The sequence below is a fragment of the Cryptomeria japonica genome, chromosome 10 (genome assembly GCF_030272615.1).
Source record: "Cryptomeria japonica chromosome 10, Sugi_1.0, whole genome shotgun sequence".
In the NCBI taxonomy this organism is placed as follows: Eukaryota; Viridiplantae; Streptophyta; class Pinopsida; order Cupressales; family Cupressaceae; genus Cryptomeria; species Cryptomeria japonica.
Genome location: NC_081414.1, coordinates 739,782,842 through 739,805,189, shown reverse-complemented (window position 1 = coordinate 739,805,189; position 22,348 = coordinate 739,782,842). Strand labels below are relative to the sequence as shown.

The 22,348-nt window shown below is 34.2% G+C and overlaps 1 protein-coding gene across 1 annotated transcript; it reads left to right on the top strand.

Annotated features, from left to right (window-relative positions):
• Positions 1–2,149: 2,149 nt before the first annotated feature.
• Positions 2,150–7,133, top strand: LOC131047351 (beta-glucosidase 18-like). Its single transcript, XM_057981231.2, has 13 exons — positions 2,150–2,332; positions 2,406–2,475; positions 2,676–2,734; positions 2,820–2,895; positions 3,626–3,697; positions 3,866–3,953; positions 4,048–4,300; positions 4,416–4,531; positions 5,593–5,810; positions 5,898–5,929; positions 6,394–6,496; positions 6,574–6,682; positions 6,768–7,133. Exons 1-13 carry the CDS (start codon positions 2,186–2,188, stop codon positions 6,982–6,984), a joined length of 1,560 nt encoding a protein of 519 aa, XP_057837214.2. The 5' UTR covers positions 2,150–2,185; the 3' UTR covers positions 6,985–7,133.
• Positions 7,134–22,348: the final 15,215 nt, after the last annotated feature.

The following is a 22,348-nucleotide window of genomic DNA, read 5'->3' as shown; positions in this document are numbered from 1 at the left end:
TCCATATAAGAATATTGTTCTAACAAGATTAAAAATAATTTGATATTAAATGTCTTTGACAATAGAACACCTTTGATATGCTGTCATTATAAACCTCATTAATGACATGTTTCATCCCCTCAATTGTTTTATATATTTTCCCTATCTACCATGAATTTTGAGGATAAATTAAGTATGTTCGCAAAAAGCAATGGTATGAGTGACATTAAGGATTTTTTTAAGTTTAATTCATCGTTTCCCACTTGGAACAAGCAAGCATTGACCAATCTTTTAAAGAATACTTTTTGCTAGTAAAAAGTTGGAACAAGCAAGCATTGACCACTCGGAACAAACAAGCATTGACCCATTTTCCTATGTCGCCACTTTCATGGATTCCCTAGCAGGTGCATGGGTTTGATTGGTATTGTCAGCAAATACCAACTTAACTGATTTACGCTATGGGGCTCTTGAAGAGGATCTTGTCTTGGTGATTTAACTTCCAAATATTTTGTGAGCAGATGAAGATGGTATAAGTATAACCCAACAAAGCAGGCCATATTTATAGAGAGGCCATTGATAGATGATCGAAATAGTTGAATATTGTAAGTCGTTCAATGGGACCGATACAAAATTTCAGTCGCACAGTGGCGTGAGGACCTAAATCAGTCTGAAAATTTTACAATTCCAAATGTAATCTTTGTTTCCAATCTACGTTTTCCATTCTTCAAAGCGTGTGTAATTTTGGTGACAAACTGCAAACACGTGAGAGAAACATTAAATAAGCACTTTTACGTTTGATCTTAGCAATTAAATTGATCTTTCCTTATGTAGAGGAATTCGTAACAAAGTCAAGTGAAATCGTATTTAAAACAGGCAATTATAAGTTTTGTTGAGCAGCACTCCGTATAAAGATCTCAGCTTTTCCTCATGTCCATGTTTTGTCCAAGGCTATCTCTGTTTGATAGTTGGAAACGCAATCTCAAATGATTTCCGATCTCGTTGCTATCTTTATTTGTATGCCTCCATCTAAAGCCAGGCTGCAGAGGAAAAAAGATATCAAAGTAGCTTTCTGTTTAGGCAAGTGAAGCGGCTCGGGAGTGAAAATTTTATAAAGTTGAACCCCGAAGGAATATCTTGAGCGCGACAAATCCTCCTCTTGCTGCTTATAGTGGCTTGGGCGGGAGTGCAGATTTGAAATTTAAATTCAAATTTAACAGTCAGTTTTATTATTAATGAGTGTGACAGCTGGATTGGGCAGAAGTTGTAGTGACCGTGACTGTCGAAAGTCAGAGGAATGCAACGGGAAACGGAATAGGAAACGGAAGACGAAAATATCACGTAGGAAGTCAAACGTTAGTGTGTGCTGTTTGAGGGTGGCCGAGGCCCGAAACAATTAGATTTCAATGACAAGGAAAAGATCTTAAAATTATGTGACTTCCTTGACCAATATAAAGAATTTAAAATGAAGAATTAAAAGATGCAAAAATGCTTAAAACCAAATTTATTAAACCAATCGACTATTCCAACGCTGACTTGGAACTGGGTGTTCTTTAAGGATAGCCAGGCAAGCTTGTACGTCCGTATGGGAATGTTGCTGAGAAGCATGATGATTCATCAAGCAATGAATACACGCTGTTCTGCAAAACTCAATGGTAAACACCATTGACTGCTTCAAATTCAGATAAGGATTGATTTTATTTGTGTTACTTAGAAGAAGCTTCATCTTCAACGAGAGAGAAAATAATGCACGTAACTTTCTCCTCGAAACCGAGATTCTATCCATTTATTCCTCCATGCAAGCTGCCCATGAACGTCACACAAAGAGTCTCTTAATAACTGCATTTTCAATCACAAATTTTAACAATCTACGGTCTTCCTCCCTCTTAGCTCGCGTTTTCTATATTTGGCCTTGGGTTCTTCACATTCTAGTTACCTCGAACTTCCCTATATTTGCTTGACTAGACTTTGTAAAGGATTTAGTTTAGACGGAGCTGGATGGATAATACGTATTCGTATTACGTATTCACAGTCACGTCAAACTAGGATTCATGCAAGAGGATTTCTCATTATCTTATCCACTATTCATCGATTGACATATTTTTCTGCCTTGTTCTCTTCTATAAAAGGACATCTAATCATCTAACAATCTCATAGCTTGCATACCCATTTCGCTTGCAATTTGTTAAGTTTGTGCTTGTTTCGTGTAATGTCTGTCATGAAGGGGAATGCAAATATGTCGAGAGTAATACTTGTGATTATGATTATGGTGACTACAGTTTTAGGAGAAGTCGAGATTGATAGAAGCAGTTTTCCTCCTGGATTTATCTTTGGAACCGCCTCTTCTTCCTATCAGGTAAAGCTTTTCCTCTAGGTATGTTGTTATTTAGTAGAATTTTGGAATGATTGAGCTAACCTCATGTTTGCAGGTGGAAGGTTCTTATCTGGAAGATGGAAAGGGTCTAAACAATTGGGATGTTTTTACGCACACTCATCCAGGTTTGTTGGGACATAAGTTTATCAGTTTTATAATTTTGGTTTTCACAGTTTGAAAATAATTTTGTTTATGTTTTGAGCTTTAAAATTGTATAAATTTCAAAAATGTGATGTTTTTAATGTGTAATATTATTTGATAAATGATAATATAGACTCTTATTTATCAATAAAATTTGTATTGATGACTATCATTTATGACACAGGAAATATTGCTGACAGAAGCAATGGGGATGTAGCTGATGACCACTACCATCGTTACAAGGTACTAGTCATATATATAGCTAAGTGATCTAGTTGTTCTAAATAATTATAGGTTTCTAATCAAGGAAAATGATTGTGCAATACAGGAAGATATTGATTTGATGCATTCCCTTGGAGTGGATTCTTATCGCTTCTCTATATCATGGTCTCGCATTCTTCCAGGTATACCGTTTAGTCATGGAATAAATTTCATCGAGGGTGCTTATTGATGGTTTTGAGAAACTTTATGAATTGGGTTGGACGAAGGTCAATTGTGAATCTGATTTTTTGATATGGATTTTTTTTTTTTTTTTTAAAATCTCGAATTCCTCTAGAAGAATTGCCTCTTTGGTGGATCAAGTCCTCCATCCCTCTTTGAATAGCGAGATTGTCTCATTTTTTAATATTCTTAAAAAATAGAAAGTTGTAACTGACTGCTTTGTCAAGTGGACATCAGAAAAATTTTGTCATTGAAATATTCTAATGATGCTGCCTTCTGATAAATGTTTTGTATTTCAAGACCACCTCATTTGTTCATATTCCTAAACAGTGGAATGCTGTAACTGACTGCCTTGTCAAGTAGACATCAAAAGAAAAACATTGTTGAAACATTTCTAATCTGGAAATGCTGCCTTCTGATAAATCCTTTAAGTTTTTCCAGCTTATTCATAAGGATCAGATTATACAACAATAAGAGCTTTCACTTTTTCAATGGTCATGATGATATGAACGATTGTGGTTTCCATAAGATCCAAGATAACAATAAACCTTTTTAATTTTCCTCCGTATTTTAAAATGATTATTGTTAGAAATATAGAATATAGTGTATTACTATTCTTTTAATAAATTTAATTTCAAAATCTTTATAAAGAAAATTCATGTTATTCATTTGTGTATGTTATTTGTGATGAAGCTGGAAGAGGAGCTGTCAACATGGAGGGAATAAAGTTTTACAATAATCTCATCGACACCCTATTGTCAAAGGGTGTGTTCTTGTTATATTCACACTGTATTTTTGAAAAAAACTGATTTTGTTATATGAACGTGAATGCTGGCCATCAATTTTCTTTGTGAGCAGAAGTTTTTAATAGACTAGACCTGAGCATGTGGCTCATTACTCCAACAAAACTCACCATATTTGTGAATTTTGCAGGAATTGAACCATTCGTGACGTTAAATCATTATGATCTTCCACAGAATTTACAAGACTCCTACGGGGGCTGGTTAAGTCCCCACATCATGTAAGTTGTAACCTATCTGTATCCTAATTTTCTATAACAGTAGTTAATTTTGTTTATGCGAGCTATATAGTAATCTAAAATGAGACTCTTGCAGAAAGGACTTCGAAGCATTTGCAGACATTTGCTTTGCAGCTTTTGGAGACAGAGTGAAATACTGGGCAACATTCAATGAGCCGAATATATTTGTTCCATTTGGTTATCTTTCAGGATTTTTTCCTCCTTCTCGGTGTTCGTGGCCTTTTGGGAATTGTAGTGACGGCAATTCAGAGACAGAACCCTACCTGGCTGCTCATAATGTTATACTATCACATGCAGCAGCTGTTGATGTCTATAGAACAAAATATCAGGTTAGAAATTGAATTTATTTTGAGGGTGTTCAATGCACTGTAATAATGGGCCCAAACCAGAACATTCTGATACATTATAATACAATCTGAACCTGAGCATCCATTAAATTTGCAGAACAAGCAGGGAGGTTCCATGGGTATAGTGATCTGTGCTGGGTGGTACGAACCTCTGAGGAACATACCAGATGACAGAGTTGCAGTTGACAGATTGTTGGCATTTGACACAGCTTGGTGAGTAATACTTAAACATCATTTGGTTTAACTACATTTTTAGCTATCTTATATAAAGTTGTTTAACTCTAATTTCTATTTTCTATTGACACGGAATAACAATCTATTGATAAGTAGGAATTGTTTTCAGAATCTGTTAAATTATGATATCAATATTAGGATTCAATTTCTAATTTTTGAGTTAAATTCATTGATCCAGAATTTATGAGTAAGTGGTTCACATAAATCTATCTTCAATGAGAATGAATAGTCTACGGAACATTCATTATGTATCTTAATGACATTCAAGGTGAAGCATCATCATTGGGAATACTTGTGCTTCATTCTTGTGAACACATATCTTCATAAATGCAATGAATGCTAAGTGAACCATTCATTCTTATGAAAGACAAATTCATATGAATGACTACTAAAAAAAATTGAGTCAATGAATATGACTCAAAAATTATACAATTGAATCTTGATATTACTATCAGAACACTCGATTGCTGCAATTAATTTTAACACTAATTTTACAATTCATTCATATTAAAAAATGGTGAATAATTATGCTGATCAAATTTTATTATAAAATGTTGATTTGAGTATGTTTAAAAATAGTCAATAAGGAAGGGTTGAACATAAACTACATTTGTACCTCTCCAATATAGACTTGCTTGTGTTTAGTTTTTATTGAAATTGATAAGAATCTATTGATAAGTAGGAGTTAGTTTCTGCAACTTGTTAAATTTTTATATTAATATCAGAATTAAAGTATGTAATATTTTAGATTTTATGAATAGTGATTCACATAAATCTAACTTTCATGGTTCATTTAGCATTCATTACATCTAGGTGATGCTTACAGGAGTGAAGCATCATCCTTGGGAAATTCCGTGCTTCAAATCTATGAACATCACCTAGATGCAATGAGTAATAGGTGAACCATTCGTATAAATCACTGCTCAAAATATTTGAACCAATAAATATAATAACATATATAAATGCTACAATAATATATATCTTTTAATAATCTATATAAATATAGTGATCCAGTTTACCTTCAAAATTGTATTGGGCAGGTTTCTAGACCCTATTGTTTATGGGGATTATCCTCCTGAAATGCGGCAAATGTTAGGGCGTCGTCTGCCTACTTTTCCCAAAGAAATGTCAGAGAAAGTGAGGGGCTCATATGATTTTATTGGCATAAACCATTACTCAACATCATATGCCAAGGATTGCCTCTTCTCACCTTGTTTGGAAATACAGTATGCTCCAGATGCCTTAGTTTATACAACGGGTAAGGCAACTCTGTAAATCATAGAGCTTAATTCTTCTAGAAAACTTTAATATACATGTTTCTTATTCAACATGTACTTACTTGCAGGTGAGAGAGATGGAGTTCCTATAGGCGAGCCAGTATGTCTTCTTTTCATCAATTAATCCCAATTTTCACATTTCATATTACTTGTTAGCTGATATTTTTTTTTAGATCTGATCATGTTAATTTTTAGTATTAACAATTTGAATCAAATTATAGATTAAGACAGTAAAAGAAAAGAGAAGAGAGGATATTATAATACAGATCATGATAATTAAATTCATGTCTTTTTAGTGTGTGCCTTCTTTCAGATTTTATTTCACTCATATCCGCTCTTTCTTTTCATATTATATTATTCTGCTGATAGCTTTTTAGTGTGTGCCTTCTTTCAGATTTTATTTCACTCATATCCGCTCTTTCTTTTCATATTATATTATTCTGCTGATAGATCATGAAATTTAATGTGAAACATTGATAATAAAAACCGACACGATCCGATCCCCAAAAAATATCAATTAATAATCTATCACTATTCTAATTTTGCATTTCAATGGCATGACAGACGGGCATGGCAGGATCCTTTATTGTGCCATATGGCATGGAAAGGATTGTGATGTACGTGAAAGAAAGATACAACAATCCTGTAATTATCATCACAGAAAATGGTGAGTGCATGGATTAACTTGTTCCATTAACTCCAATAATCCACATCTCTGTGTTCTAATGGTGGAAGTGCACACAGGGTATGGTCAGCAGAGTGATCCGTCAGCCCCAGTGGCAGATATTTTAAATGATGGTGGAAGAATCAAACTAATGAAAAGCTATCTGACCCATTTGGTGGCTGCAATACAGTAAGTATAACACAGTTTCTACTCGATTCACATGCATTTTTTTGTCATTTTCTTGAACAAAATGGTTGCCTGTTGTTATTTGCAGGAAAGGAGCAGACGTAAGAGGTTATTTTGCATGGTCGATTCTGGACAATTTCGAGTGGTTAAATGGCTACACTAAACGTTTTGGCCTTTACTATGTTGATTACGCCACCCAGAAACGAATTCCAAAGCTTTCTGCTGACTGGTACAAGAACTTCCTCAACAAAAATCATGGATCATACAACATTCGAAACAACAAAGTACAGACGGAAGTCATCTAAAATGAACAGATCGCCATCTACGTGGTAGTCCCATTGTGAATATATTATCTACACTCATCAAGCTCAAATAAAATAGGCAATGCTTGAATCTTACCTCCTTGTAGATAATTCATTATTTATATGCTTTATATGAGAAATAAAAATCAAATCTTGCCTCCATAAAATTTATTTATTTATTTTTTAAGGGAAGTGTAGAATTTCTATTGCAGTCACTGATTATTAATCTCCTATCTCATTAAAATTATTTAACTGCTGAAAATAAATTTACAGCTGAATATCGAAAAATAACACAACTGCAACTTCACTAAAAAAATATGGAAAGAAATAAGCAACACAAGGACACAATATTTTTGGACAATCGTCCCTGGAAAAACCCCTAAGGGAAAACCAGTTCTACAGATGGAAAATATATTAATCTTCAGCAATATAAGAATTACAATAAGAATTTCTTGCCTCTTACTAGCATAACTCCGACAAACTCCTAATATCTCCTACTAATATCCTCCACTGCTATATCAACGCTATCACTGCGCCTCTTGCTAGCACTACAAGACTATTTGCTATCACTGCAAATTCTTCTCAAGACTTCATCCTTTCCAAATGACCCATGACCCCTTTTTATACTACTCTGTTGGAAAACCAACGACCAAGATTAATTCAAACCAACGGCTAAGATTAAGACAACTCAATAACCAATAACTAATTTTGGCTATGAGGTGTCACCTAAAAAGAGCCACTATTAAATAACAATTATTTTTATCCTAACAATACTTGTTTGACAAAAACAACCATTTTCTAATTCTAGGTCAGGACGAACAACTGTCCAAAACTACCCATAACTAATGTTGTTATTTCTGGGTAAGAACGAACAGTTGTCCAAGCTACCCATAATTAACACTCCCTCTTAGCAAGGAAGTTGTTCTACACGACACCCATCTTATCTCTGAAGAAGATGAATTTTGCCTTCCCCAATACCTTTGTCAGAATGTCTGCTACCTGCTCCTCTGTAGGTATGTACTATAGCTGAACAATCCCCCTCTGTACACAATCCCTAATGAAGTGATACCTGATGTCTATATGTTTCGATCTATCATGAAACACTGGATTCTCAGTCAACTTGATGCAACTCTGATTGTCGCAGTGTATCACCATAGTCTCAACCTTCTGACCAAGCAAGGCTACTAGCAACTTCCGAAGCCATATAGCTTCACACGTCGCCATGCTAGCTGCTATGTATTCTGCTTCTGATGAACTCAAGGCCACAGATTTTTGCTTCCTGCTGAGCCAAGAAACAACTCCTGATCCCAAGCTGAAACAACATCCTGAAGTACTCCTTTTGTCCATTGTACTGCCTGCCCAATCTGCGTCAATATAGCCTATCAACTTGATACCTTCACCTCGAACATATCTGATCCCGTACTCAACTGTACCATGAAGATAACGCAGCACATGCTTAGCCACTATGCAATTCACTCTCTTTGGCTCTACCATGAACTGACTAAGAGATTTTACTGCAAAGGCTATATCTGGCCTGGTGTTGACCAAATACATGAGCGAACCAATCACCTGCCTGTATAAGGTGGGATCAACATCCTTTTCCTTGGATGCATCTACCTTCCTCCAATTAGTGATCATGGGTGTAGACATGGCTTTGCAATCTTCCATCTCGAATCTCTTCAAGATTTCAATGCAATATTTCCCTTGACCAAGGAAAATCTCTCCATCAGTCTGCCACACCTCCATACCTAGAAAGTAGTGCATAAGTCCCAAATTCTTCATCTCAAACTCTTCTGCAAGGTCCCTCTTGCAATCCTCTATGAGCGCTTGCAATCCTCTATGAGCGCTAACACACCAATAAGAAACAAGTCATCCACATATAGAAAAAGAATGAGAACCTCACCCCCAACCACCAAGTAGTAGAGGTTCGCATCAGCCTCACTCTTCACAAAGCCCATTTCCTGCAGGTATGTATCAATGTGCTCATACCACGCTCTGGGAGCCTGCTTGAGTCCGTATAAGGCTTTCTTTAATCTGCACACGTGGGTCTCTTTGTTGTGTGCTACAAAGCCTTCTGGTTGTTCTATGTATACCTCCTCCTTCAATTCTCCATTAAGGAATGTTGTCTTGACATCCATTTGATGGATCTGCCATCCCATCTGTGCTGCAAATGAGATTACAGCTCGTATAGAAGTATACCTGGCCACAGGAGCAAATGTCTCCTCATAGTCTATTCCCTCCTTCTGAGAGAACCCCTTGGCCACAAACCTCGCCTTATATTTCTCAATGCTACCATCTGCACCGTGCTTTATCTTGAAGATCCAGTGCGATCCAACTACTGCTCTATCAGTTGATCTAGGCACTACCTCCCATACATCATTTTGCATTATTGAGTTATATTCCTCAACCATAGCATCTCGCCATACCTGATGCTTTGCAGCTTCCTCATAGCTGGAAGGTTCACTATCTACCAACTGGCTGACTAATGCCACATAGTCATTGAACTTGGTTGGTTGTCTCCTCTATCTTGTGCTCTTCCTAGGAGTTCCCACAGACTCCTGACTATCCCTTTGTATGTCTTGAACCTCATGGTTCCTACTGCCAACTGTAGAGGATGAAATATCAACCTCTATATCATCTAGATGCATATCCTGTTGCACCAATTGCTCCATACTCTATGAATCTTCACTACCTGAGTCTATGCTTGTACTAGTAACTGTACTTGAGCTTTGTTGTCCTTGACTTGGACTTGGAGCTTTCATTGGCTGCTCACTCCAATCATCTACTGGCAAATCTTTGGACCTTCTAAACGCCTTGTCCTCCATGAACTTGACATCACGTCTGACAATAATTCTTCTGGTCCCTGGAATGAACATCCTATATGCCTTTGAAGTTTCACTATACCCAACAAAGTACCCCTTCTCTGCAGTCTGATCTAACTTGGTACGTGTGTCTCCAGGAATAAGGCAATATGCCAAACTCCCAAATATCCTGAAGTGACCAACATCTGGCTTCTTCCCCGTGAAAGCCTCCTCTGGTTTCATTTTCCCTAGTACCTTGTGTGGAACCCTATTCTGAATGTAGACTGTTGTACTACACGCTTCTGCCCATAATTAGCGGGGCATGTCCTGGTCATGTAGCATAGCCCTTGCTGCCTCCGAAATAGAACAGTTCTTCCTCTCAGCAACTCCATTCTGCTGTGGATTGTAAGGAACAGTCCACTCTCTCTTGATTCCTTCTCTGGTACAGAAATCCTGGAAGTCATTTCCTTTGTACTCGCCTCCATTGTCTAACCGAAGAACCTTTATCTTCCTTCCTTTCGAGTTCTCCACAAGAGCCTTGAACTCTTGGAAGTGACTGAAAACCTCATCCTTGGTCTTCAAGAAGTATATCCAGGTCTTCCTGGAGAAATCATCAATAAAGGTAACATAATACTCATATCCTCTAAGAGACTTTGTCGACATTGGTCCACATACATCTGAATGTACTAGATCAAGAACACTCGTAGATCTGGTGTCACTCCTTGGAAAAGATGCTTTCACAAACTTTCCCAACACACATCCCTTACATACATCATCATGCTCTGTGCTCACCTCTGGAACACCTGTCACCATCTCACGAAGCAATTTAAGTTCTCCATGATGAATATGGCCCATCCTCCTATGCCATAGCTCTCCAAGATCTCTAGGGTTACTGTTGCTTATGAGTGCCTTAGGAGTATCAAACTGCAACCTATAAAGGCGACCACTCCTAACTCCAATAGATACGGGTGATTTCCAATCTTTATGCTTAATCAAAACATGCATCCCTCTAAAGAGAACATTATACCCTTTATCCTGAAGGACAGATACAGAAACCAAATTCATACCTAAGCCTGGCACATGCAACACATCATGAAGAGGAATTACCTTTCCATTCTCCCTTTGAAGCTGAACAGTCCCTTTCCCAACTGAGTTGAGCTTGGACAAGTTCCCCATAGAGATCTGGATTCTGGTGTTCTCCTCCTTGTAGCTAGAGAAGTACTCTCGAACTCCTGTCATATGAAATGACGTCCCACTGTCTATATACCAGACACTCTGTGAGGTTGAGCTAATCATATAGGCTATGAGTGCAAACTCATCCTCCAATATACTAGAGAGCTCCTCTGCACTTGCTGAAGCTACCACTTGGTTCTTGCCCTTCTTATCTTTCTTCCTTTGTGGGCAATCGCTGACATAGTGGCCAAACTCGTGACAACCAAAGCACTTGACCTTAGATAGGTCCTTCTTCTTCTTTTCAATTTGTGAATTTGCTCCTTTGCTAGATCCCTTCTTTGTTTTCCCCTTTCCCGCTAGGGCAACATTTTCTTGTTCTACCTCACTTTTCTGACTCTTGTTGTTGGCTCCATTGACAAGGCTTAGTCTAAGCTTGTCCTGAGTGAAATCACTCCAAAGTCGATCCCAACTTGGTAAGGTGTCTCGTCCATTAATAACTTGAACAAAGACATCCCACTGCTTAGAAAACCCATTTAGGGCTATTCTTACTAGCTCGTCATCATCTGGTTTATCTCCAACAGCTGCTAACTCATCCTTGACAAGTCTAAGCCTGGTGAGGTAACATGTAACATCTTCTCCCTTGTTCATCCAAGTATTCCTCAACTTTTCTCTAAGAATCAGCTTCCGGTTAGTGGTAGCATTCTGGTACAGATTCAGAATGGCGTCCCACATCTTCTTCGTTGTATCTAACTCTGCGATATGTGGAACAACATGGTCCTTGACACCATCAAGGCTTATCCTCCTCACCTTGGCATCATCCTTCTTGTATGCTGCAAGTTGTACTAGATCTGTAGGTACAGCTACAGTATTGGTAACATATCCTTGATACCATTCTCTTCCAGCAATAAAGAAATTCTGGCTTTCCAGACACCAAAATTTGAGGCACCATCCAATCTATCCTGATCTCTCAAACCTATTGAGGCCATCTCAAAGAAATAAAGGAAAACAATAACTCGAAAGAGGTCAAACTCAAATTTCTTTCCTTTGCTCAGGGTAAACCTTTTCTACCCTCAACAAAGATCTGATACCATGTAGAAATTATATTGCAGTCACTGATTATTAATCTCCTATCTCATAAAAATTATTTAACTGCTGAAAATAAATTTACAGCTGAATATCGAAAAATAACACAACTGCAACTTCACTAAAAAAAATGAAAAGAAATAAGCAACACAAGGACACAATATTTTTGGACAATCGTCCCTGGAAAAACCCCTAAGGGAAAACCAGTTCTACAGATGGAAAATATATTAATCTTCAGCAATATAAGAATTACAATAAGAATTTCTTGCCTCTTACTGGCAGAACTCTGACAAACTCCTAATATCTCCTGCTGATATCCTCCACTGCTATATCAACGCTATCACTGCACCTCTTGCTAACACTGCAAGACTATTTGCTATCACTACAAATTCTTCTCAAGACTTCATCCTTTTCAAATGACCCATGACCCCTTTTTATACTACTCTGTTGGAAAACGAACGGCCAGGATTAATTCAAACCAACGGCTGAGATTAAGACAACTCAATAACCAATAACTAATTTTGGCTATGAGCCACTATTAAATAACAATTGTTTTTATCCTAACAATACTTATTTGACAAAAACAACCATTTTCTAATTCTAGGTCAGGAGGAACAGCTATCCAAAACTACCCATAACTAATGTTGTTATTTCTGGGTAAGGAGGAACAGCTGTCCAAGCTACCCATAATTAACAGGAAGAACCAATTCTTGATTATTTATTGGACCATCTAAAACAATTTATATGTTTTTATGATTTAGAAGGTTATCCTCAACCATTAACGTATATATATAATTTTTATTTGTTAAAACATGTTTAATTATTTGTTTAATAAATTTTAATGAAATATTTGACATTTAGATAAATTTGATAAAGAGGATTTCTTTGTGTCTATTGATTTAGATGTATGCTTGCTCAAATTATTCTAATCTACTATATAAAGATGGAGATGCCTCTCACGTTTTCCATATATGTACGTACATACATACATACATACATATACATATACATACATATAACATACACACACATATACTCCTTAGATTATCTAGAGTATAAAGAAAAACATTTTAATCAACTAGACACTTAAAAGAAAGTGTAGGTGAAAATTTTCTTAAATATTGGATAATTGAAAATAAAAAATCTAATAAAAAATAAAAATATTATATATATACAAAGAAATTTAAGGCGAAGATACATATTTAAGAAAATTATTTCTATGAAAAATTTAAAATATTATTAATTCTATTTTAAATAAATATAATTAAAATTCTAATATTTTAAATTAAAGAAATATAATAAATATTTTTGAAAGTGTGATTATAGTGGATAGTTCATATGATGAACTTTTTTGTTATATTACTAAAAAATTATTTGAAAAATAATAAAAAAAATTTGTAATTTTAATAATGAAGTTTGAGAATGGCCCGTGAATGGGCATCATCGGGTGAATCTGAGTAGTGATATGCAGATTAAGGAAGGATGATGTAAGCAAGAGGAGGGTTGGATTAAAATAAACTTTGACAGAGCTTCGAAGGGTAATCCAAGACCGTCAGGTATCAGATTTGTGGCTCGAGATTGGCAAGGAAATATTCTAGCATTTGGAGCGAAACGAATAGAGGATCGTACGAATAACATAGTGGAGGCAATGGCAGCTTTAATGATAATTCAGTTTGGAAAGAGTTTGGGTTTTTCAAAGCTTCATTTGGAAGATGATTCTCTAATCATCATTAATGTGATAATTGTGGGTGGATTTCATGCGTGGCACTTGAGAAAGATGATCTTAGCAACCTGGAATGAGATGGCTTAGGTTCAACAATTTCATGTGGGTCATGTTTGGAGATCAATAAATGACATCACTGAAACCTTGGCAAAGTGGGTAGTTGGATTTGAAAGGGTCGAGGAAGTATGCACTGAAGATTTGTGTATCATTCATTTTGATGAAATTTGAGATGGCTCTCATTTTCATGAATGTGACATTTATGAGGCTGTAAGGGAAATTATACTTTAATGGGACTTCGCATGTGTGTGTGGCATTATATTGGTGTCCGGTTGTAGTCGTTTCATTCTCAAGTTGGTCTACAACAATTTGAGGTTGTGGGATAGCATGGAGGAAAACTTTCCTCTATACACAGACATACCACAAGTGGCATTTTTTGGGTTAGTTTTGCCACTGCAGATGAAGCGTCTTTTCAAGATTAAGGATGATGAATTCATCCATTTAGTGGAGATGTTGTTTGGAGAGGTTTTTCTTGATGTGAGACACAGATTTTGCTCGAATGTGGATGTGGTTACCATGGTGGTTGCATGGGGGCTTGAATTGGGTGACTCCACAAACAACCTTTTTTGGGTGGTGAAGTCGATTATGGATGATGAATGTCTAGTGGGGCTGGATTTGGTACTGGAATGGGCTATTCCAGGTGTGGGGTTTGATGTTAGTGAATTCTTCGAGGACCCAGGGAAGGAGGAGTTGCACGAACTTATTCCTTTCATGCATTGGCCGACGGGGTACAACAAAGATGAGTGTCGAGCTGAGGCCTTAATTGCATAGGATTCCCTAAAAAATATCCTCCAACAGAGGGAAGTCGTGGGTGGTGGAGTGGTCATTCTGGTGGGCAATGCAGGTGATGAGAATGGAGAACGATGGAGGGGGAGGCAACGAAGAAGAAGAGCTCAAGTGCGGTGAATGGGGAATGAGCGCAGGCAACTAGTTTTTGGCGACTCTGCTTGATGGTCCCCAATGTCTTGCGTAAACTGGTTTGCTTTGAAAATGTTTTGTTATATGGTTTTCTTTTTCTACATATGTAATGCACTTTGATCATGACAATCTTTCGGTTAAATTTTGTATATAATGTAATGACTTTGGCTAGAGTCTGTACATTTGTACAGGGTGATTAGGGTTTGGTCTGTAGAATTAAATATGTCTCTCACTGTGGAATGGTTTGTGGATTTGGATTTATTTCCTTCAAGATGGCCAAATTCATTTTTGATGTTGATCCAGAGTTTTTTTATAGTTGTACGGGGATGATAATAGTGGATGCTTTGCCAATAGGAGTCTGGTTATGGATTGTTAATGTTGAATGTTTGGGGACTAGGAAAAGGGTTTTTTGGTTTGGCTCTGTAATTTTTCTCATACAGAGACCGTTTGCATAATGATTTCATAAGCATTGTAATCCTTTTTTGAATTAATATTAATAAAATATCAATATTACTAATCAAAAAAAAAAATAATGAAGTTTGAGAATCTTTTTTTTTTAAATCTTTTAAATAATATGAGAAGAATAATGGTTTAATTAACACAATTAATATCATTTTTTTTCTTTATAAGTGTTAAACATGATTTGTGTATCTTTATTTCAACTATGTTTAAATGATGAAATAATGTTAAACAATATTTAAAATTATTCCTATGTTTCATGTGTATAGAAATATTACTTTGTATACATATTTTATTTTTTATAAATATTTGATGCAATTGAATATGAAAACGAACCAAGAAACATTTATACTCAGATATAGATTTGCATAATATGTGTTATTAGATAGATGGACATAATAGATGAAAGTCTAGCAATATATTATACAATATTCTATTTGAAATAATATGTTAAATTTTAAATTGATTCGAACACATTTCAATACATACCACAAGAAATATTAAAATTCATCATTGTTTTTAACACCATCATCATCAGTGTATTTTAATTTATCCTAGTTCATTGCAAGAAAGAATAAGTGTCATGTAGTGGCTAGTACTTGTCATCATAGTATTGTAATTATGTAGTGACTGATAAAAATGTGTTCTAATTTATAGTTATTATAATTTTGAGCCATTGTTACTTTAAAATTATATTAGTATAAATGTATTTATGTAATATTAATTATAACTCTTATTTTAATAAAGTAATTATAATATAATTCAATTTTTCCAGTGAAAATATATATTTTTCTTAAAAGCAAAATCCTAATTTAATTTAAAAAATTATATAATTATAATTATAATAACAAAATTATCTCAAATTTAATTATTAATTTTTAGTGTAATGTTATATTATTTTTATATTTATGTAATATTAATTATAATTGGTCTCAATTAAATAACTATTAATAATTATCAAAGTGAAAATATACTTTTTTGAATAATTTAATGAAAAATATTTAAATTTATGTTTAAAAGTTATTATATTATTTTGAATATATTAAAATGATTAAAAAATTTACGATTTTCATAAAGTATTAAAAAATAGAATGATTTCAAAAGATATATAAAATACAGCTATAAAGAATACATATGATAATTAGGTGTTTCTTTTTTAATATAAATAATTGTATTTAATTGAATTTTAAAACTAAATCAAATCCCTATAATTGGTTTTATTATCTCTATTTTGAGATTAAAAAAAATTATTAAAATTTATATATATGTTTACAAAAAATATTTTATTTACAATATTATAAATAATAAAAAATAAAAAACTATTTAAAATAGACAGTTTTTTTAAACACAAAGGAAATCCAAAAAAACCTAAAAAACCCTAAAAAACCTAAAAAATCTATCATTCCTAAAAGTTTGCTCCTATAACATCAAATTTTTTAAACCAAACATAGTGTACATAAATAATTTTTACAATATCTTAAATTTTAAAATATAAATCTCAACTTTACAAAAACTAAATCTATTTTGGAAGCAAAAATAATGATAACATTTGATTGGTGCAAACTGATTGATTAATAGACTTCACTGAATGCAATAGTATTGCCTACGTACTAATAATAATATATAAGATAAAGTTTAGTGATGAATAATTTCTAATAATCTAATATTTCCTATCATGAACGCTAATTTCCACTAATAACCTTAAAGATGTCATATCATGTAGTATTAAAATTTTATTACAATTTATATTAGCAGTTATAAATTTTTCAAATGTTTAAAAAGTATAAATTTGTTTTTCATAATAGAATCTTAATTATCCAAAATTTATACTCTATTTGATCTTCATATACTTTTCACTAATAAAATAAAATTTAATTTTTAAATATAATATAAAATTATTATTCACAATTTAATTTTGAATTCTATTGATTATTATTAATTAATTAATTTTTTATTTATCATTAAAATATATAATTGATAAATCATTTGACCATAAAATTATTACAAATTTTAATTTTAAAATTATAATTTTTAGATGAGTAATTTTAGATTATAACTTTTTGTTAGTTTGCAAATAAGAGAACAAATTCACGCCATTACTTATATTTTCAACAAAAAATGAAAATTTTGTACCTTGAATATCCTTTTTAAAATTAACCACAATGAGTACTTCTTTATTCGAACTCCACTTATAGTTAGGTAGATGGAACTTTAGATTTATTTAATAATCAAAATAACTTTATTTAATGGGCTAGCTACAATAAGAGTTGGTATAAATATATATTAAAAATATATATAATTTTTAGATTTTCTATAGAATGAAAATGAATAATATTTTCTATTGAAAATAGTCTCTAACTATTTTTCACTAAGTGATGAAGATTGGACCTTTATATTTGTGTTTGAAATCTCTATCCATGGTGGAAGTCGAATCTCACTAGAAAATATCAAATTCACTTGCATTATATAGACATGAGATGAAAATATATATGCAAGCCATGACTAATAGTATTAAAAACTTCACATGTTACAATAATAGAATTTTAAAAATTAATGAAAAACATATTATTTAAAAAGAAATATATGATTTAGATTAATTAAATAGATTCTATTAATATATAAAATAATTTTAATAATTAGAGTTGGGTAGATGAATTAGAAAAGAATTAGAAAAGTTAATGTTATTTTAAGAAATTAAATGTATAAGGATAATATTTTTACATGTATAAATTATCATGAAAAATAAATATTTGATACAACAAAAAAATTACATTATCTTGATACTATGAAATGAAATCCTTCAACCTAGTAAAATCCTAAAGTTTTGAGCATTCTCTAAATTTTGTATAGATAAAAATTGTGCTATGTGGAATTGATCATGCTTCCTACAAGAATGAATTGATGTATAAATTATACATATGTCAACCCTAATTATTGTGGAATCCTACTATATAGTTCATTTTTATTTATGTTTTATATTTATGCTTAATAAATTGAATTATTTAAAAATGTCTTCGAAAATTGATAAATTTCAAGGGTCAAGTTCTTCTCACTCAACCTCTTATTTTACCAGATTTATAGTATTCGGTGAGTGTGAAACAAACACTATGCATACTCTACCAATACTAAAAATTTCGCATATAAACTCTAATTTTTGTCAATATTAAACCCCTTAGGCTACATGATTATTATAGTGTAGACACCCAAATCTATCCACTTAATTAAATGAATACTTAATATTTATTTGATTATTTAACCATCATTCAATTATTGATTATATTAATATTTAATTAATTCACCCCAACCCTCTTCTTCCATTAATTAAATAAATTATTCAATTTATTTAATTTATTTCTAAAGAAGTTGAGAAATACAACTTCAGAGATCCCAAGAACACCTACAAGCAAAATACCTATCACAAGAGAACAATGGAAGCAAAAAAGAAATAATGGCTTTGAAGAAAAATATTATCATTCAGAGAGGGAATCAAATGAAAAATACAATACAATCCTTATAAAAGGAGAATATGCAACCCTAAAGAAACCCTAAAGGGATAAAGTGTATTTAATAATTAGAATAATTATTGAATACCTACCATATTATTAAATGTCTAAGTTTAGCTTAAGCATAGAGGATAATAGACTAATAATTAAATAAATAATTATTAGCTAATACATGATAACTCTAACACCCCCCTTTAAGTTGAACTTAGGGAGTAGCTAAAAACAACTAAGGACTGAAAAATGCATGAAAGTAACAATGAGTCCCGACAACTAGGCTTGATGAGGTACCCAAGTACAAAAGATCTTTGTAAAGCATAGAAATAGAGAAAACCTCATGGGAAAAAACTCTACTCCAAAAATAGATGAAGGCTAGTGAAGGACTGATGAAGCCTCCAAACTAGAGAATGTTCCAGAAAACTGGAGTTCAAAGGATGAACATGAAGAACACCACTGAAGCATGAAGCTGCAAACACTATCAAAGAATAACTGTCGATATGAAGAACCTCCACTGAAATAAAAGATCATCAAGTAGAGAAGACTGTAATCTGCATGAGTGCCCTCAAATAACACTACTCTAATCACATGGCAAACAAAGGCAAACAACTAAACTCGAAGATACAGATGGCTAAAAAACCAAAGTTTGAAGAGCTGGTCAATCAAAAATGGAAGGTTGCCTCCAAAAAAAGGAATGAAAGAGTGTCCATATGGTAAATGATCCATCTCACTGAAATGCATAGGTCAGCCACTGCATTCGCCTAGTTCATAGGAACAAATACTAAATACATAGCTCACTCCAACGAACCAAGGAAGCATTAGAACCAACAACCAACAAGAGAACCCCCCCATAATGCTGACAAGGGAGAGGTGACAGTTACAGTGAAACTGAATGCCAAGAAAAACTACATGACGAAGAACCAAGAACATCGAGAGTGCAATAGAAAGTACAAACACATATAAAGGCTAGTCTCATGGAAGGAGCACTCACTTGACACACATCATGAGGCTAATGTCATGGAAGGAACACTCACATGACAAAGGTAGATGGAAAACAAAGGCAAACATCAAACACCCCATGGCACTTTATAATGGAGTGTGAGTACAATAAGGCACAAGATGTGCAAGATCCCAATCATGCAAGGCATAGTGGCACTGTATCTCAGTGTGTTTGCAAAAAAGAAAAATGCTTACAATGAAGGCTCAAAATGTCAAAAAAAAGACACAAGACTGGAAATACATGAAGAAATGCCAACAACATGTCATCCCACCCAAACGAGAAGTTTCCATGAGCTCATAAGTCCAAGTAATTCACTAGAGTGTGAAAACACAAAAAATTGAATAAAATGTACCTGGAGTGAAATCTGGAAAAATTGCATGGATGGATGTGAAGAGCTCTAAAACACCATTCTCCCACCACTAGAATCGCGAAAAAAAGAGAAACTGGTGAAAATATATGAGCTCAGGACTGAAAAAAACACCTCTGACTTCAAATGGCTATAGAATGTACCAACAGAAAAACCAGATGATGAAACCCACAAATTTGGAAAGTAGATGAAATGATCTTTCCGATGATACCTTGTTTGCCATAAAACGATATTGTATGCCCAAGTTATGGCCAAAAAAAAAAAGCCCTCTTTTAGGGCACAAAGAGGGTCACAAGGGGCCATTCAAGATGTTTGTACTGTTGACGTCAACAGGATATTCCCAGAATATTCCTCTGAATCTGGAAAAAAAAATTCCTGCTTGCCAAAGAAAAAATCCGTCGAAAAAATTTGGCCAAGGGGACTAACGATAGAGGTGGCGGCTCGGGCCGATGACAGTGGAGCAGTCAGGAGGCGGCAGAGCGAGGCAACAGAAACCAGGCCGTCATGTGTGAGGGCCTGAGACAAGTTCGGTCGGTGGCTGGGAAAGGCAGAGGGAAAGGATGGTACCACCAGCTCTGTTGCAGGCCATACGGTTGCAATCCATATAGACTGCAGCAGGGGCTACGCCTCCCTCCCCCCCTCCCCCCTCTTTTTGCCTTTCAAACAAAACCTTTTTTTAAAAAAAAAATTCACAATTTTTTTTTATTTCGACCTGGGTATGCCATAAAACTACCCAAAACAAGTTTTTTTTTTCCCACCTCGATCCGCATGCAAAAGGGGGGTTGTATGGCCCTAAGCAAAAAAAAAACATTTGCCCCAGAAGTCAACTTTGTCCAAATTGGACAAATTATATATGGAAATAGGGGTTTTTGGACACTCTGAGCACAACTAAGTGGTCCGTTTGAGCCTAAACTACCCAGAAATAAAATTTTAAAAATTATAAAAAAAAAAAAAAAAAAAAATGCTACCCCCAGATCCAATAGAAAACCTCTTAAATCTGAAACCCTCAAAGCTCCAAAATATTCTTCTGGAAAATCAAGAACAAGTAGTAGCAGATGTAGGATCTGATACCATGAAGAAGAAGAGAAATACAACTTCAAAGATCCTAAGAACACCTGCAAGAAAAATACATGTCACAAGAGAAGAATGGAGGCAAAAAAGCAATAATGGCTCTAAAGAAAAAGATTATCATTCAGAGAGGGAATCAAATGAAAAATATAATACAATCCTTATAAAAGGAGAATATGCAACCCTAAAGTTGTGCAACCCTAAAGAAACCCTAAAGGGATAAATACCTACCATATTATTAAATGTCTAAGTTTAGCTTAAACATAAAGGATAATAGACTAATAATTAAATAAATAATTATCAGCTAATACATGATAACTCTAACAAATTCACTAAACCATATTCTAACAATTAATTAAATAAATAAAGCATATTTATTTAATTAACCCCCATCTCACAAATATTTATTTAAATCCCTAAAATTCCTTGCTCACATTTAAATAAATAAATATTTATTCCTAAATCCCTCACCCAATTGCACTTTCTAGAAAATGTAAGTTGCATACTAACCCTTCTTCTAATCATGTCTAAACCCCTATTATTAGCCTAATAACCCTCTAAGTGTTTGCACATTCCTAAACTAAGAGATTAGTGAATAGTCAGTTCTCAAAATATCTAAGGCTCTTACAAAGCACTAAAAGCCTTTTCCCTTTCACAAGTTAACCCACATGGGTCTTTGACCAACCTAACCCACCTTTAACCCTTGCACATTCCCCTACTCCTTGGTTTAAGGCTTATTCCTTAACCCAACCATCCATGGTAACCCTCAAGTCCCCTAAAGCCTTAAAGGCTTTGACCAAAGAACCCTTTAACCCTTGCACATTCCTTTACCCCTTGGATAAAAGCTTTATCCATTAACCTAACCACCCACGGTAACCATCATGTCTCTTCAAGCATTTAATGTTTTTCCCCTCTCTCATGCCTTCCCTTGTCACACTTTTCAACATGTTATTGGCTTGAAGGGGAGCACATGGATTGAGGATCAACACTTCCTCAAGCAATCCTAACCCTTCCTCAATCAATTCAATCTCAACCTTTCATTTGCCCATTTTCCCTATAAATAGAGCTTCCTTCATTGTTGAGCGTGAGACACACACACAAGAACTATCCATGCCTTTGTTACTTTGCTTAGAATCTGAATGTTTTGTAGGAAGCCATTGTATTATGTTTTAGCTCTTCCACTAATTGGAATTTCTATTTGACATTAATACTTCATTTGCA

What these genes read in the sequence shown, in the direction of transcription:
- LOC131047351 (XM_057981231.2), top strand. Translation starts at nt 2,186, where the DNA reads ATGTCTGTCATGAAGGGGAATGCAAATATGTCGAGAGTAATACTTGTG. An exon ending in ACCACTACCATCGTTACAAG is followed by an intron (nt 2,735 to 2,819) that starts GTACTAGTCATA and finishes TGTGCAATACAG; the next exon opens with GAAGATATTGATTTGATGCA. An exon ending in TTGGCATTTGACACAGCTTG is followed by an intron (nt 4,532 to 5,592) that starts GTGAGTAATACT and finishes TGTATTGGGCAG; the next exon opens with GTTTCTAGACCCTATTGTTT.